Here is a 16842-nt window from a genome sequence, read left to right on the forward strand (position 1 = left end):
AAAAAATGCATTTCGGGCTCTACGTGAATTTTTCGGCGCGCAAAATCGACCTTCTGAGAGGACAATTTGGAATGTAGTTCAAAAATTTGAGCAAATTGGATCTGTAACTAACCTCAACGTGCTCGTTCATTTCGGTCAGATCAAAATATTGCCATTGTTCGCGAAAGTGTAGCCGAAGATCCAAACACATCGATTCGTCATTGATCGCAGCAAGTAATATATATTCTCACGGATGGAAAAATGCGATGACACTATATTCCGGGATATCATCCGTTCGCTTGTTGAACTCCGACTGGAATCCTTCATCCGATTCGAATCCTGCAGACGTTTCGCCAAAATCTCACTTGGCATCTTCAATGCTCGCGCTCCGAAAACACTTCGAACACTCGGAGCGCGAGCATTGAAGATGCCAAGTGAGATATTGGCGAAACGTCTGCAGGATTCCAGTCGGAGTTCAACAAGCGAACGGATGATATAACTTTCACTATATATATATATATATATATATATATATATATATATATATATATATATATATATATATATATATATATATATATATATATATATATATATATATATATATATATATATATATATATATATAAACCTTAGCCAAATACATATCGAATATCTTAGATATTTCTTTTTCAACATTTAATAAGTATACAAATAAGGATTCATTCGAATTTGCAAATAAGGCCAATAATTTCCAGTTGCCTCCAGGTTTCGTCCTGGTATCTTTTGACGTTGTCTCCTTGTTTGCCAACATTCCACTTGAATTAGTTATTTCAATAATGGAACAGCATTTTCACCTAATAGAAAGTTTTGTAGTTTACCCAAGACCGTATTCTTAGATATAATAAAGTACCTGTACAACAGTACCTATTTCTCTTCTGAAGGAAAATTTTGTCACCAAACCAAGGGACTCCCCATGGGTGGTGCAGTGGTGCAGTTTCTCCAGTAATAACAGAGATTGTCTTGAATAGTTTGCTTGATTTTGTAACTAATAACGTTAACCTCACATTCCTTTCATTTTTCAATACGCAGATGACCTATTGACGGCAGTACCAAAAAATCAAATTAAAACGGTACTGGATATCCTTAACTCATTTAATGGCAGTCTAATTTTCAAGGTGGAGGATGAGCCCGACTGTGGGGTCCCCTTCCTAGATACAAAGGCAATTAGAACGCCAGATAACGTCGTACTGTTGGAGTGGTACCAAAAAAAGTCTAGTTCAGAGAGGTTTATCCCATTTACGTTATATCATCCTATTAAACAAAAAAATAACACAGTGTTAGCATTAAAGAATAGAATCTTGAGAATTTGCCATCCTACGTTAAAAGAGAAAACCTACTACGACTGAAATATATCCTAATCTCGAATCAATACCCCTAGATCTCTCATTAAAAAAATTCTTTTTTGTGAAGACGATCCCACTAGACCTAACAATCATCAATCTGACAATAATATCTCAGCTACGCAACAACAACAAAAACATTTTAAATTAGAATACATTGAAAATCTGACTCCGTTGTGTAGACTACTTAATAAATATAATATTATTATTGCAAATTATAATGTTAATAAGCTTAACCTTTTCTATACTAAACTAAAAGACAAAAATCCATTTTTTTAAAAATCGGATGTTGTCTATGGCCTACCAGTGTGGCCTCATATATGTATGATAAACGTCCCAAAAAGTTTCAAAAAGGGTTGCAGGCCATAGAAGTGACTGCAAAAACAGACCTAACTCAACGAGTTTGAGCGAACACGGGAATCAGACGGAACACAAGGTTTCCTACGATGAGGTTTCTGTTCTGAACGTAGAGTCTAGTTTATTCAAGCATAAATTCCTTGAAATGTGTTATATTTATAACTGTGACAACAGCTAAATTTAAAAAAAAGATGTAGAGGGGTTGAGCGTTATTTACATTTATTTACTTAGTCAAAATATTACAAAAAAGAACAAATTACCATCTTTTTATAAAACAAAAGTGTAGTGTTATTGTTGAATTTTGCCAGTCACTTTTTATTACTCCTTATGTAACTATAATGTAAGTCGAATTCCATGCGTAGTGATTTCAATTGTTTCAGGTTGGTAGTGCGATAGGTAGCATTTAATTACTAATCGTTATCCCCTCTACTCATAAGTCATTCTTGTTGTTAACATGCGTTGATATTTTAAAGAAACATACACTTTTTTGAATCTGTGATCATCCCCTTTTGGGTTATTATTGTGTTAATTTACAATGTAATGTTGCCTGTTTTTTAGTTTAAACTAATCTTGAACGTGTGTATTTTTAAATGATAAAGAAAAATTTTAATGTTGACAATAACATGTCGGCAACGTGCTTTTGGATTGATAATTTAGAGTTTAAATTAACTGCACATTCTGTAAGTACTAATAGATTTATAACTTGAATATTAAAATAGTTTCGCGGTCTTTTTTTTTCTCGTGCTTCCTGATGAAGCCTACAATTCTGGGCGAAAGCTTGAAGCATAAGAATAAAGGCTAGTTGTGAAACAGAGCACTTAAGATTGCTTAACTCTAACCTTTCAAGAAAAAGGGGTATCCCAGTGTTACGTGGTTGACTTGCTTATATATATAAATTTATGGAATACCACAACTTAATATAAGAATTACATGGTAGAAACAATACTGTATTGAAATTTTAATGAAATTATTAGTCTCCAGGTATTGTTTTTTGTGTGAATGGATTGTCGGAAACGATTTCCTAAAGCTTAAATTTTAATAGTGAAATTAACGAACACAACCGCCCGCAGCCTGTATGTCTGTGGAAAGTCGTCCGCTGTTGACTCGTAACGCGTTTATTCGGGGGTTGATGCCACCGCCATGCAGACAGTCGATAATTGTTTTCGTAAATCTCAATAAAAATATTAGTCATATATTGTACATGGCAGACAGGGGAATTATGGGTGTACAGTTAAAATATTTTGCCATCTCCAGCAAATTACTGTTTTTTGATAAAAAATATTTATCGAAAAAGCACACATCCGCTTTAATTTAGTTTAATACATTCGGTTTACCAGATGATTGCGTATCGACAACCGGCTATAGCCAACTCCATTAAACCGTAGTAATCGCAACTCAAGTTTCTTTTTTGTCCTTAGGTATGGCAGCTAGTAGCATGGGTCAATCGATGGCGTCTTATTATAACCCCTCTGCTGCGTACGGTTCTCTAAGCGCAGCATCGATGGCGGCCGCTGCTGCAGCTGCTCAGCAATCTGCGGCTGCCATGTCTGCTGGACTGACAGCACCTGGACAGGTACGAATCCTTCTAATATTAGGTAACACAAAACGAAGGAAAGAAAAAGTCCTTTTGGAGTGAAAACTAGTTAATGAATATTTTAACAAGCACCAAAATGGTAGATCTAACAATTAGTTAATGTCAAAAAATAGTTTACACATTATCGTTAATAAAGTAAATTTTAAAAAACTTGACCCAGATGTTTACGCATGCTGCAGCGTTTGATCTTCGCACGGTCACACTGTAATCATGTGTCATTGGACCTACAGCGCATCAAGCTCAGACCTCATTATTATTTAAAGTCAAAACTGGCAATTTATTATTATAAAGGTCCCAATTCGCAGCGGCCTTAACAAAACTAGTCACCAAGAAACGTAACAGTTACGCATGCGTTTGTTTAAATCATTAAGACCGTATTGTTCGTGATGATATATTGTCCATTTTGTCCCTGCAAGGTGCTGCTCCTAGCGGCCACAAAGGCAGATATAACATATTACACCGGTTCTTTGTCGTTATGTATAGCGACGCGTGGAATGTCCTATCTCGCAAGTCACACTCTCTTTTGGCCTAACCCTAACGTTTTTGCTGTGGCATCGTAAATCTCTTTGGCCTATTGCGAAAGTCTTTTAGGCTGTTTAACCAAACAGGTGAATATAAATAGACCAGGAGATCGTGACGCTCCTAAGATTTTCTATTATTATCATTAAAAAAATTGTTATTCTTAACTTAAGGTATCCTGAAAACTTGGCCAAAGTTTTATCAGTATTACAATTACCGATTCTTCCTTATAACTCAGCAAGATGACATCCTACTATTATTTTGATCCCTATGCTGTAAACTAATTCTGCACTATGACTTGGCAATTTTAACCCTGTCCTTCCGGCTGTTTTGAGCATGAACGATATCGAAATTGATGTCCTTTTAGCCGTCAAGCTAAGATATATAGTTCTCAGTTTCCGCCGTAAGCTTCCAGGCTCCCGAGACAAAGATAGAAAGAAGTACAGGGAACCGAATAAATCGCATTAATGCCTAAAATTGTTATTCCTTTACACCGCATGGAGACAGAAGTCTAGTTTGCGGATTGTAACGGGTATCCATAGCATAACTAATGGAGTGTGAGAATACGCGCACGTTTTACACAATTTCTAACTGGTAAAAACGCCTCATCACCCTCCGCGCTGGTCAATCCTCAAATTTGAAAGCGCAGACGAATGTGAAGTACCAGGTGTTACTTTAATGAAAATATAAATCTTAAAAGGTTTTCGGAACGATTTGCATTATGCCTATCCATTGGTCAGTTAAAATAAATTATAACTGTGATGTTATAATTTACGTGCTACTCAAATTTTGCCTATTCTACTTGTTTTTAAAATAAAATAGTTGGAAGTTTATGGCTTCATTTCCATTTGTTTATTAAACCTAAATGACAGCATTTTTTCTTCCAAACGAAACGAAAATAGTTAAATGCAACATCAAAAGCTCTTTTATTTTTATATTTATTAAATCGTCATTTTTCGTAATATTTCAGTACAATTCCACTGGTTACTAATTTACTTTGTATTAGATTTGATTTAATTAAATCATTTCGACCTGACATTTATTAGGCATGATTGAAATCTTAATTAATTTATCATTTAATTTATATTCCTCTTATTTTGAATTTAGATTGTTGCCTTTCCAAAAAAAGACAAAAATTACATTATATTATATATTATAATATAATGTAATTTATATATATATATATATATATATATTCTCACGTATTGATTCACGGATGGAAAAATGTGATGACACTATATTCCGGGATATCATCCGTTCGCTCGTTGAACTCCGACTGGAATCCTGCATCCGACTGGAATCCTGCAAATCCTGCATCCGACTGGAATCCTGCAGACGTTTCGCCAAAATCTCACTTGGCATCTTAAATGCTCGCGCTCCGAAAAGTGTGCGAATTTCGTTGCATTATATCAGCATGCGAATGTGTTTCGAGTTCTTCTTTCTTTAAATCATTTGTAATTAATATTCACTCTCTGCACTGTTGTAACGACTGTTGTCCGTGTGCGAATAATAAAAACAGATCACAAAACTCGAACATGGCGATAAAGCGATCGAAGAACAACTTCTGTGTTTGCCAACCGCCAAATAAAGTATCAGAATTTATTTATCAACATTGGGAATTAATTAGATCGCTGACAATAAATTTATTACGGGGGATTAAGGAGACGCGTATTTGAATAAATACGAAATGGTAATACTCGACGCAGCGTGTGTTTGACAACTTACTTATTACGGTGAAATTATTACGAGATGGTCTATAAATTAAGTGCTAATGCCGTGAAAAATTGACCTTATTTGAATTTTCGAGTGTGGAACTAAAAGAAACTGTCCCGCCAAATGGTCAGGATCGCTTGTCGCTTTTACTAGACGATATTATTCACTTAGTTATGTATTTCATGTAAAATATCTATCAACGAAGGTGTATTGAACAATAAATATATCCAATATGGTTGATTTTCTATTGAATGAATGAATAAATGATTTTTTTCTACTCCCTCCTGTAAAATACCCAATTATACACCGACCTAGCATGTGGAAAGTGTCTTTTACCACGTCAGTTTCATTTCTCACTGATCCGAGCCACTTCAGACATTACGGGTTTGGGAGCAATCGGATGTTTTCGGCTTGAATTTTGACGTTTGTCAATTCTGACGGTCATGAATTTGAAAAATCTGAAAAAAAAAACTACTTTGTTTTTTTGTTGTAACTCGTTTATTTCATAATGTTCGTGCCTGCGACAGCTTCTCATCAAAATTACCAATTTTTTGAATTCTTGCGAAACGCGAATACCTATTGCTTTGCTTTTTCATGGTCGCTGAATTTCTTTCATCCTGTATATGAGCAATCAGGAATGTACTTTATTAATACTTTGTACGTATGATAACTTAATTTTTATTATTAAATATTGCAATAAATAAATAAATTATAGACCTAAACGAAAAAGTGACTTTCTCAGGGCTGAACGGAAAAATCACTGTAGTGCCATTTTACACATAATTATTTTAATGAAAGTGTAGTTTCGTCTTGTTTTGCGCTTTTATTTGACGGTGAAGCGTCCTATACTGGAAAAAATTAAAAATGATTCTTATCCAGCCGTTTTTCAAGTGACTAAAATGACTAAAATATAATTTTATTGCCTATCCATTTTTCAATTGCATTCATTCATTTTGCATTTTGTATTTTGCAAAATAAATGCTTGCTTTCTGTTTTTTTAAAAGAATTTATGCATTCCCAATCTCGTATATTTTGCTAGTCCTCTATAATCCAATTCTATGGAAAAATCAAAATCATTTAGGGATATGGTGGGACGGAAGAGGGAAGCAATTCATATGGTTTATGACGTCAATCTAATTATTTAAATTCTTCAAAGCTAACGTAAAGTTTTAAAAATGATCAATTATTCATATACCTTATTCCTTACGAATGCTGCATATCATGGAGATTCTGGTTTGTAAGAATTGAACTGAACTAAATTGGGAAGCCACAAAGGTCATTTGGGCTGCTGCCTATCTCCCTTAACTATTAGCTGCAATAAATTCTTTCTATTCTTAATGATTTCTTTTGTCTTTTCAAATCCGATGAAACATTTCCACTTGGTAAGTTAGGATATTTTCGAATACCTCCAGCTTTTTCGTTAGTGTTTCTGTCAGTGTCCATGCTTCCATTCCCTATAACTCTATGCGAAATATATGTAGAGCGCTTGGTTGGTCTTGTTTTTACTGTGTGAGTGGGTTGTTCATGTTGTTGGATATCGCCTTGACTTTTTCCATTCTAGTACGTATTTCGACTGTTTGATTTGATTTTGAGTTGACGGTTGTTCCCAGGTATGCGTATAAGCACACATGCTGAATTAACTGATTATTTATTATCAACTGAGCAGAAGATGTTATAATTTATCCATGCTGCTAACAAACTCGACAATTATGAAGTATAACTATCTAAATTTAGTTTTGGTTCGATTAAGAGGGGTGTGACATAAAAACATTTTTCAAACATTTTTATAACAATCTTTTAATGAAAATAAATAGATAAAGACGAGAAGCAAGCAGCTTCAATAAAGAACAACGCTTTTCTAGAGAACATGCAATACAGCAAACGCATTGAAATGTGTATGTTTAACCAATCGAAATCAAAAATCAAACGACAGAAAAGAAAATATTTTCTTTGTGGATATATCTACTGCGTACATATACATAGATATTTTAACAACCTAACCTGTTTTCGCAATATATTGAAGAGCAAATTAAAGAAAAACAGTGTCACAGTCAGTGGCAAGATAAGATAAAGTAAGAGCAACAATTCAAAAACCGAAAAGCCGCGTCCAATAACAATATGTTAATACGTTAGGGAACCATTTATTCGGACGTTCGTATTCAAATGATTTTAACTTCGCGGGATGAGTAAAAATGGCCTACGATTTTGCTACTGACACCGAATAAGTTTTTAAGGAACAGTTGAATAAGTTTATAAAATTATTATATTGCCAGCTGGCCTTTTTTAATTATTTTTACAATAATTTTATTTAATTCATTATTGCACTATGACATTCAAAAGATTGTTTTGTAAATGTTTTAAAATAAAATTAATGAAAAATATAAGTTATTTGTACAATTTAAAACCAAATCGCAGAAATATGTATATTAATGTTAATATTGCTACATGCTACTACGATTGTCAGCAAATCTAGAAAGTTCAATTAAGAAGAGTCCAGTGACGCCATTGTAAGCGTCCTATTTCCTTCTCGCGTTATTGCGTTGTTTATCGTGTAGGTGAAACAGTGGTGGCACTTATTTCAATTACCTATGTTTTATCGTTCAATGCGTTTGGCGCAAATAATATTATTTCATTAAAATTCCTTACCTTAACAAAGGTACTGCAACCAAAATGAAAATAATAGTCTATAAAAATGAACGAAATATAAGCACCCATAAAATACAGGCACGAGACGAAAACAACCTGAACGCCAATGGCGATTGCCGTTTCAAATTCGTCTTCTGCGCATCTGACGTCACTGGGCTCTCCTCTATTGAGAGGGATTCTAGTAATTAACTATGAATAAGACAACTAAGTGAAAAAGAATAAACATTGTTACGACAATGACTAAACATTGCATAGTTCGAATTTAGTGTTCTTTTGGTGTCTCTTTTATTTTTAATTCAGTGTAGCGAATGGTATATGTGCTATTTCTAAGTTTGATTCCTCGTTTCCTATTTAATAGCAATCACTTATTTGGGCAATCAAATATTGCCCAAATTACTAACCGGTTATGGAAATTAGATAAATTACGCAAAAATATTTAAATATTCAGTTTTATAAATAAGGTTTTAAATTGCGTAATTGATATTTATACATTAATATATCAGTCACGACTAATATTGTAGTACAATAGTAATTTATCTGGAACAACTAACAAGCACCATATTTTCAACAATAATACCACTAGAAGTCAAATTATATCGAGATATTTTCTCGATCGAAAATTATCGCAACCGATTTCGAATAACTTTCGGTAATAGAATTTAGCAAAAAAAAAGGTTTGTCTACAATCATAAGCAAAGTTCCATTAGTGGCATCTCCACCGTTGTCAAAACCATTAAGACAGCATACCGTTAATAGTATGTTATTCAACAACCTTCATAAACACCATTTTACTCACGAGATTCATTAAACGATTCCGTTTTGGATAAATATTTACAAAACAGCACGACTCGATGACGTGTAACGTGACCGTCAGAAACGAAGCGGCTTGTGACCGTGACTAACAAAGCTGATGTCTTAAAGTGGCACTTTACGCATAATCTACACTATCGCAACGTAAGTAGATATTAACATTGATTTTTAAATAGTGTAATATGAATACATTTTTAATGAAATATAAATAGAGAATTACAATTCAATAATTGTAATTTGACTAAACAAAAGGACTATACGTATACATACGGCCTGCAAGGCAGTATCGTGGGCCTTACGGGGGAGTGGTGGAGTCGACCAGAATATGCGGCTGCAGCAGCGTGTTTCGGCAGTCAGTGTTACAACAAGGACAAAGATTATTAAATCAGGATTAGCGGTGTGTTTTCGACTGGTCCGGGATGTTTTTTATAAGAAAAACAAGCACTGATTTGTTGACCGTCGGGGGCCGCTGCAGGAATGTCCGAGAGTGTGAATACGAATTAACCAACTTAAAGCTCCAGATGCAGAACGAGTTCGATTATAAAACGCCGTTTTTATAACCACGTGGTACCCATTTTGGGGCAATGAAAAAGTTAGTTTAATGTGGACGGGGAGACTTCTTCGGTAGCATGGATCGAGTAGCGTTCCGATGTTTCATACGTGACGGCTTTTTATTAATATGCTAATTAAGGATCCGAACAGAATGCGTTTCTAAACTGACCGCTTAATTTGAAAATATCGCTTTACCGCATCCTAAGGAGAAACCATTCCAACTAGACATTTCATTGGGATTGCCTTCAATATTTAGGTTCTAATGCTTCTATTTACTTCAAAAAAAGTCCGATATATTTGTCACATGTTTGGGAGCAACCAGATAGATGTTTTCAGTTTGGTTTAGCCATGGTATTTTGATGTTTGTCAGTTTGTCACTCAGTAAATGTATTCGTGCTGTTTTGTAAAAACTTACAAGAAATTAATGGTCGTGGAAAAGTTGCATATGCATTTTTTTGCTGTCACAAAATATACGTCTTTTATCTAGAATGCAGACTACTAGCACTTGTTAACACAGGTGAGCCAAAATTATTGTCTGAGCTTTTGAGCTACTTTGAAAAATATCTTTCTTTTATTACGAATTATTTTTCTTTAATCTGTTATCTTAATATTAGCTTATAAAATGTATGTTTTTATATTATCTTAGTTTTATGTGGTCCTGATATGTCGCTGCATTTAAAAAATATCTCATAACATTGTTAAAGTGTTTAAGATTTAAAAAAATGGATACTTAGATTTTTTGAACCGTCATCGGCTATAAACTAAGAATCAATTATCATTTTAATTTTACTTGGCAAGAACTTTAACTGAAATTAGTAAGGCGTACGCAAAGTGTCAGTTGAACTTCTAGTGTAATCGATATTTTAATCAGAATAGGGATGTCCAGCCAGAAATCATTAATCAGTAATCACCGACATCTGCCACATCAAAGACTAAACAAAACTAACCAACTCTACCCAAAAAAAATGGAGAAAATAAATTTTATATAATTTCTATTCGAAGCCACATAAAAATTCAGGCCAGACGATTCTTCGGTATTTTAAGGTTTTTTAGTTGTAGTGGTCACGTGACACGTCAGTATTCTTGCTTTTAGCAAAATGTACTCAAAATCTAAAAACTAGAGTATGTAGTATAGTAAACCGTAAACGTTTTAAACTAGTGGTATATGTAAACCGTAAACTTATTTTTCTACTCCCTTCCGTACACACCCATCTAGCGTACGGGAAGCGTCACTTCAGTTTCGTTTCCCACGGAACCGAGCCACTTCGTACATTTCCCGGATTTTACCGCACGGATTTGGGAGCAATCGGATGTTTTCGGAGATATCTCCCACTCCTTGAAATTTGACGTTCTTCAATTCTGACGGCCATGTCAGTGAATGTATTCGTGTTGTTTTGCGAAAATGTGGCCAAAAACTAACGGTCGTAGAAAAAGTATATTATGCAACAGGTTCGGTAAACTTTTTAAGTCGCTCATTTATTAAGCACTCGCTCCGCTACGCTCCGCTCGTGTCAAATAAACTCGTGAGTCAAATGCCGTTTACCGCACTTGTTGCATAATATACTATTTTTGAACACTCACTCCGCTCGAGACTAGGCAAACTCGTAACTAAAATGTCGTTTATAAAATTTATGCAAATCAACTTGGCACATTTCGAATTAAAAGCCTGACTCTACTAGTCACATTTGGTGGCACGTGATTTACGTATTTGATAAATTCCAGCCTGATACTTTAATACGTAATTATTGACGGCAAAGTCAGAATTATTGAAAATGTAAACAAAGCACCTAATCATTAACATAAACAACGCAAATATTTCGTATATATGAAAATGCGCTCATCACCCATATTATCTACTACAACGTTTTAACCGCTTAATTGATTGACGCACATGTTTTGCATTCCAGGTCGTTAGTTCAATGGACGCCATGAAATACTCAATGGAGGCTGACAAATACCGCTCGCCGTACATGCCTCCCTCCACTCTAACAATGTCGATGTATTCGGACCCAAAGTACATGGACACTTCCTCCAAAAGTTATCTCGAAAGGGGATACCTAGACTCGACATCGGCCCTAACCAAAGCATATTTCGAATCGTCCAAAATGTACATGGACGGCAAATACAACACCGAATCTTCCCGTCCTTATCCTTCTTTGGACATTAGCAAAATGTACGCGGATTCCAACAACCCGAGTAACAATATGCAACAGCAGATGTCGTCGGGAATTACTGGCCTCGGATCGCCGAGATCGTCCGAATCTCCAGACAAACCCAGTCAGGAAAGGCTGGACGCTGCTTCGTCGTCCAGTTCCACTACAACATCTTCAGCTGGCGCCTCACCCGGTGGTTTACCGGGATATTATCCGGGGGCCGCTATTCAACAGGGTAATTCGGTACCGGCAATACTGCCGATGGCCCAGTATCCCAGCCAGTATCCGTCGCAGGCCCCTGGTAGTGAGTTCCGAAGGCCTCTTACTGTAATATTTTGACCAGATAACTTGTGAATGTGATTAGTGATATCTGTAGGTGCGTATTGTAATATTTTGGTGTTAAAAGCTCTTAAGGTAAGATCTTTTATAGCGATTTGTTCCAGTTGGTATCGACATGGTACTGACAATTTTTGTTCCTCCCCACCACCCACTATTTTCGGATTGTCGGATTGTAATTTGTGCGGAAATCTTACCAAAAGCTTCCCTCATTAACTGAAACATTATGATATCATTATTTTTGATTCGGTCATTCGGGATTTGGGAACAAACATTGTGAGTTCGTTGTCCACAAATTTTTGCTGAATGCATTATTGTAATATAAACGAACGTATAATCGGTTCCTTTTATATTCCGAGAATAAGCTGGAATGTTGCAGCTATCAAATTACATTTTCATCGTCGAATTCGTCACCCAACGGAAAATTCTTGACGTGCCATTTTATGAAAAATAATTTACGATTTTACTTATGGAGCCATATAATATTATCGATGCTTCTGGAGAAGTTTATGTATGTTGTTGAGTTTAATAAGTCTGTGAAATTCTCAGATCACTTGTCTGGTGATTTTTTCTTACAATATCAAAACGCTATTTTCATTTTCCTAGTGAAGCTTAGCGACTGGTCAATAATGTTCAAAAGTAAAGCTACATTGGTGTATTGCGATACTAGATAGGATATTCGCCTTCTGGTAACGCATGAACTTACTAATGGAAGTGTTAACAACTGCCTTCGAAGGATATGACCTTACACACTGTTTATTTTATTCGAAGTACTCTTGGGAAACGAATACCTACGTAGACGACCCGCCATAGAATCGTTTTGTAAAAAATGTAGATATGTTTATTTTGTAAATAATATAAGATTCGTGTTTAGCGAATGCAGTTAGGAAATTAGTGTTTAAACGACGTTGTTTTTTGCGCTCCAACGCTTCACTTTGTTGTTATAGACTGTAAAAAATTTTATTTCCCTCGGAGTATTTGTTTTCGTTCCTACCCTCTCCTGTAAACAAATAGCCAATAACTTATACTTAAAGTATTGTGTATATCTTGTTATATTTATCGACACGTATTAGAAAAAGACTTAACATAATCGGATAAAATGTCAAAAACAAGTTAATGAATAAAAATAAAACTAGTGTGTGATTGTTCAATCGGTTGTTTCAATCGTTTCCCGTGAAAAAGTCATTTGGAGGTGAACATGTGCTGCGCAAAAGCGGCAATGACTTGGCAAACGCGCAGGCCCCTTCGTCGACACTAAGTTCGCATCCGAAACAAAGAAACATCAATTAACACCGGGTGGGATTTGGAAAATACGATTTCGCCCCCCCAAGTGCGTGTGATTGTTTCCTTATGAGGTACCCGTGTCTCAGTGGCGTGGCGTTGATTTTTTGAATTGGACAATATTTTTTCAATCGTCACTCATCGATGCTTATTGCTTTATGTTTTTTATATGTGAAAGTAAAAATTAGAAAATAAAAATTGCATTTCTCTATTTTCTTTTCTACAAGTTTAGATTAGAAAAAAACTATTTTCTCAACATTTCCTTGACCTTCAGCAATTTGATTAATTCTGCTCATATTTTTAACCGGGAGAATGTCTTAGTTTCTTAAATGTATGGTTTATTATTTTAACATTATCTGGCAATTCACCTGGTACTTCCATTTTATCGAGTGCTGCCTGCCTGAGGATTATAGATAGAAAAATCGCAAACTTTGCAAAAAAAATTTCCTTTAAAGTAAATTTTCACCTATTGTGTAGGATCTGTTCTATAGTTATGCTCAAGTAAATTTTGTAGTAGAAAATTAATTTTCCTATGATGAACTTTTTTCTGAAATTACTTGACTAGTGTTAATCAGTTTAATTTATTATAAGCCACCCATAGAAGATCCAGATTCTCAAAAATCAAACAGCATTCTTCTTCTTCATGAGTGACGTCTTCTTCCTACACTTCTTTTTCCCCTCATGCCATGTCCTAAGTATTGCAGTTTGCGTTACTTTATTGTAATAATATTTTCTTTCTCTTTTCTTATTCTTCTAATGATTTCCTTGTTCGTCACTCTATCCATCCGTTTTACCCTTAGCATTTTGCGGTATATCCAAATGTCATTAGTTTTCTCATGTCCAATACCTCCGGAGTCTATGCCTCCGCACCGAGGACACATAGAATCTCACTAACCCCATTTTTAAATCCAAGCTGAGGTGGCTACAACAAAACAATCTTTTCATTTTCATAAACGTTGTTCTTGCCAGGCCTATTTGGGTTTTGATTTCTACAGAACAGTTATAATTGTGCCTAAGTATTTATAACTGTCAACTTTTTCTATGTGTTGATTGTTTCAAGGAATTTGATGGTTGTTTTGTGCTGTTTTAGATATTATCATGAATTTTGTCTTCTTTACATTATTAGCCAACAGGACAGTATCATCTCCTTATCTTATGTTGTTGGTGGGCACTCCGTTAATTACCCTTCGTCTCATCTTCTAATGCTCGTTTCATTATTTACTCTGAGTAAAGGTTAAATTGCATCAGAGATAGCACGCATCCCTGTCTCACACCTCTGCGGATTTCTGTTTATTTTGGACTACTTCCATCCATTTTCATCATCGCTCTCTTATTGAAGATTTTTATATCTCTGGTATCTAAATTCTTTTCTTTAAGAATTCTTATCAGTTGTTCGTGTCGAACCTTGTCGAAAGCTTTGTTGTAATCAACGAAGCAGACATAGAGTTGTTGATTCCTATCCACGCACCGTTGGACAATAACGTTCAGGGCAAAAAGTGTTTCTCTTGTTCCTAAATCGTCACAAAAGCCGAATTGAGTCTCGCTAATTTTTTGTTCTAATTTTGTGTATATGCTGTTATGTATCAGCTTCAGACATATTTTTAATGTGTGACACATGAGACTGGTTGTTCAGAAGTCACGCATTATGTTTTTTTCGAATAGGAATGAACCGCTATCTGGGTAAAATAGCTGTCTTGTATATGTTGTTATGTAGATCTGTTAGGTTATGTATGTTTTCCTGTCCTATCAACTTAATAATTTCAGTGGGTAACTTATCCGACCCTGCAGCTTTTCCATTTTTTATGGTCTTTGTAGCATGGATGAGCTCTTCTTTAGTTATTTCTATTCCTAATTACGTTTATCTTTCTCGATCTTTGTTAATCCGTCAGCCGACCACCAACACTTCAGTTTACTGTTCGACAAAAGATAAAAAGTAACTAACGAAATATGTGCATGCCTTGTATATTAAAAGCAGCAAAAAGCATTTTATATTATGCAAATATGCAACTAGTATGCTAAACGCCATTTTAGACAATAGTTCGATTTGAGCTAATTGGAGTGCAAGAGAGGGAGTGTTTGATATTCGAGTGTCTGAAAAACTTTGTCAACGCGTTGCATATTACACTTTTTCTACGAGCAATAGTTTTTATGCACATATTTGCAAAGCAGCACACATACGTTATTTCAGTGACGTGTGATGTGAAGCGTCAGAAAGAGTAGCTAAAATCTACCGTAAACGTCCGATCGGTCTCACACCCGTGACTAAAGTATCGGAAATGGCCGAAGTGGTACGCGACGATGGGTAGCGAAGCTAACGTCTTAAAATAAAACTTTTCGAGTAGAAAAACAATTATTAATGCAGTTTTGGAAACACAAATGGTAAATATTGTAGTCCCTAATGGGCTATTCTACTATGCGAGTCCAGTCTCCAGATTAGTAAAATTTTGGGCTGTTTAATTGACTGGAACCACTTTTTTCCCTTCCAAGTGGTATCTACTTTTGACATTAAGGTTATTCGTCTATCTCTTTTTGTGGGCACAAAAATTTCTGAAGCCTACGCATATGGTCTTAATAAAAATATCGCCATACAATCGGGTCGAGATTAAAAATCACTTCATCACCGTAAATTCGTTAATAGACTATTAAGCTGAGATCCCGTTTTGATGGCGAAAACAATTCACTCGATAAGGGTTCGGTAGCGGTAAAGTTTTCGGACAATGGCCGCACACACTGCGCCCAATTCGGATTGAATTGAATCCTGAATCGCCGCCAATCAATGACTCCACACTTCGCGTTATTGTCTGTTGTAATTGTTGCCTCTGGAGTAGTTGCTGAGAGCCCCAGGTGGTAAAAGGCCACTTTGCACGTGTCGAACACCACCACCCTGGAGCGCGGTGTGCGCGCTGGGTTTAAGGGTGAATCGATTAAACTTAATATTTCCCCCGTGTTTCGATGAAACTATGGGCATAATCCGGTTGTACGTTATAAGCCCATTGCCGAATATTAATTTCGCATACAAATCCGTATGTGTGGGATAATATCTTCGAATTATTATAAAAGTCAGCAGGTATAGAACGAGGGCTACCTTTTATATTTCGGGATTAGTAATAAAAAACTATAAGCTATCAAGAAATATGACTTCACTGTTTTTCAAAATACTTTTGCATTCAATAAAACCAATCATCAAAGCACTTATCCCACATCGATTCGGGCACCTCCAAAACATGCTTTTTAAACACATCAATCCCTTCTTCTGGTGTCAAAAATCGTTGTCCACGTATGGACTATATGGTGGATGGCTCATCAAATCAACGTTTTTAATGCTCAAAAAGTTCTTTGTTTGAACTGATCGGCGACAGCTAGCATTGTTGTCACGGAGAGTGATTCGACTTCGACGGTTGATTTTTCTAATTTCTTCGAAGGTTTTCGGAAAACAAAGGGTTGGGTACCATTCAGAATTGACTGTTTTACCTTTCACCTAAGAAATAGTCGCAACGTGGCCAGTTTTCCTGAGAAAACA

The 16842-nt window shown here is 35.6% G+C and overlaps 1 protein-coding gene across 2 annotated transcripts in view; it reads left to right on the forward strand.

The window, feature by feature from the left end:
* The window catches only part of LOC132696169 (transcription factor Sox-19a), a 46600-nt gene extending 33469 nt beyond the window's left edge, over positions 1–13131 (forward strand). For both annotated transcript variants that reach the window (XM_060660831.1, XM_060660832.1), the window contains exons 4-5: positions 3137–3291; positions 11460–13131. In XM_060660831.1, the coding sequence (XP_060516814.1) occupies positions 3137–3291; positions 11460–12044 (740 nt within the window). In that variant the 3' untranslated portion in view covers positions 12045–13131. The remainder of the gene's footprint in view (positions 1–3136; positions 3292–11459) is intronic.
* The last annotated feature ends 3711 nt before the right edge of the window (positions 13132–16842 follow it).

Source organism: Cylas formicarius, unplaced genomic scaffold (assembly GCF_029955315.1).
Source record: "Cylas formicarius isolate icCylForm1 unplaced genomic scaffold, icCylForm1.1 PGA_scaffold_1__22_contigs__length_36826433, whole genome shotgun sequence".
NCBI lineage: Eukaryota > Metazoa > Arthropoda > Insecta > Coleoptera > Brentidae > Cylas > Cylas formicarius.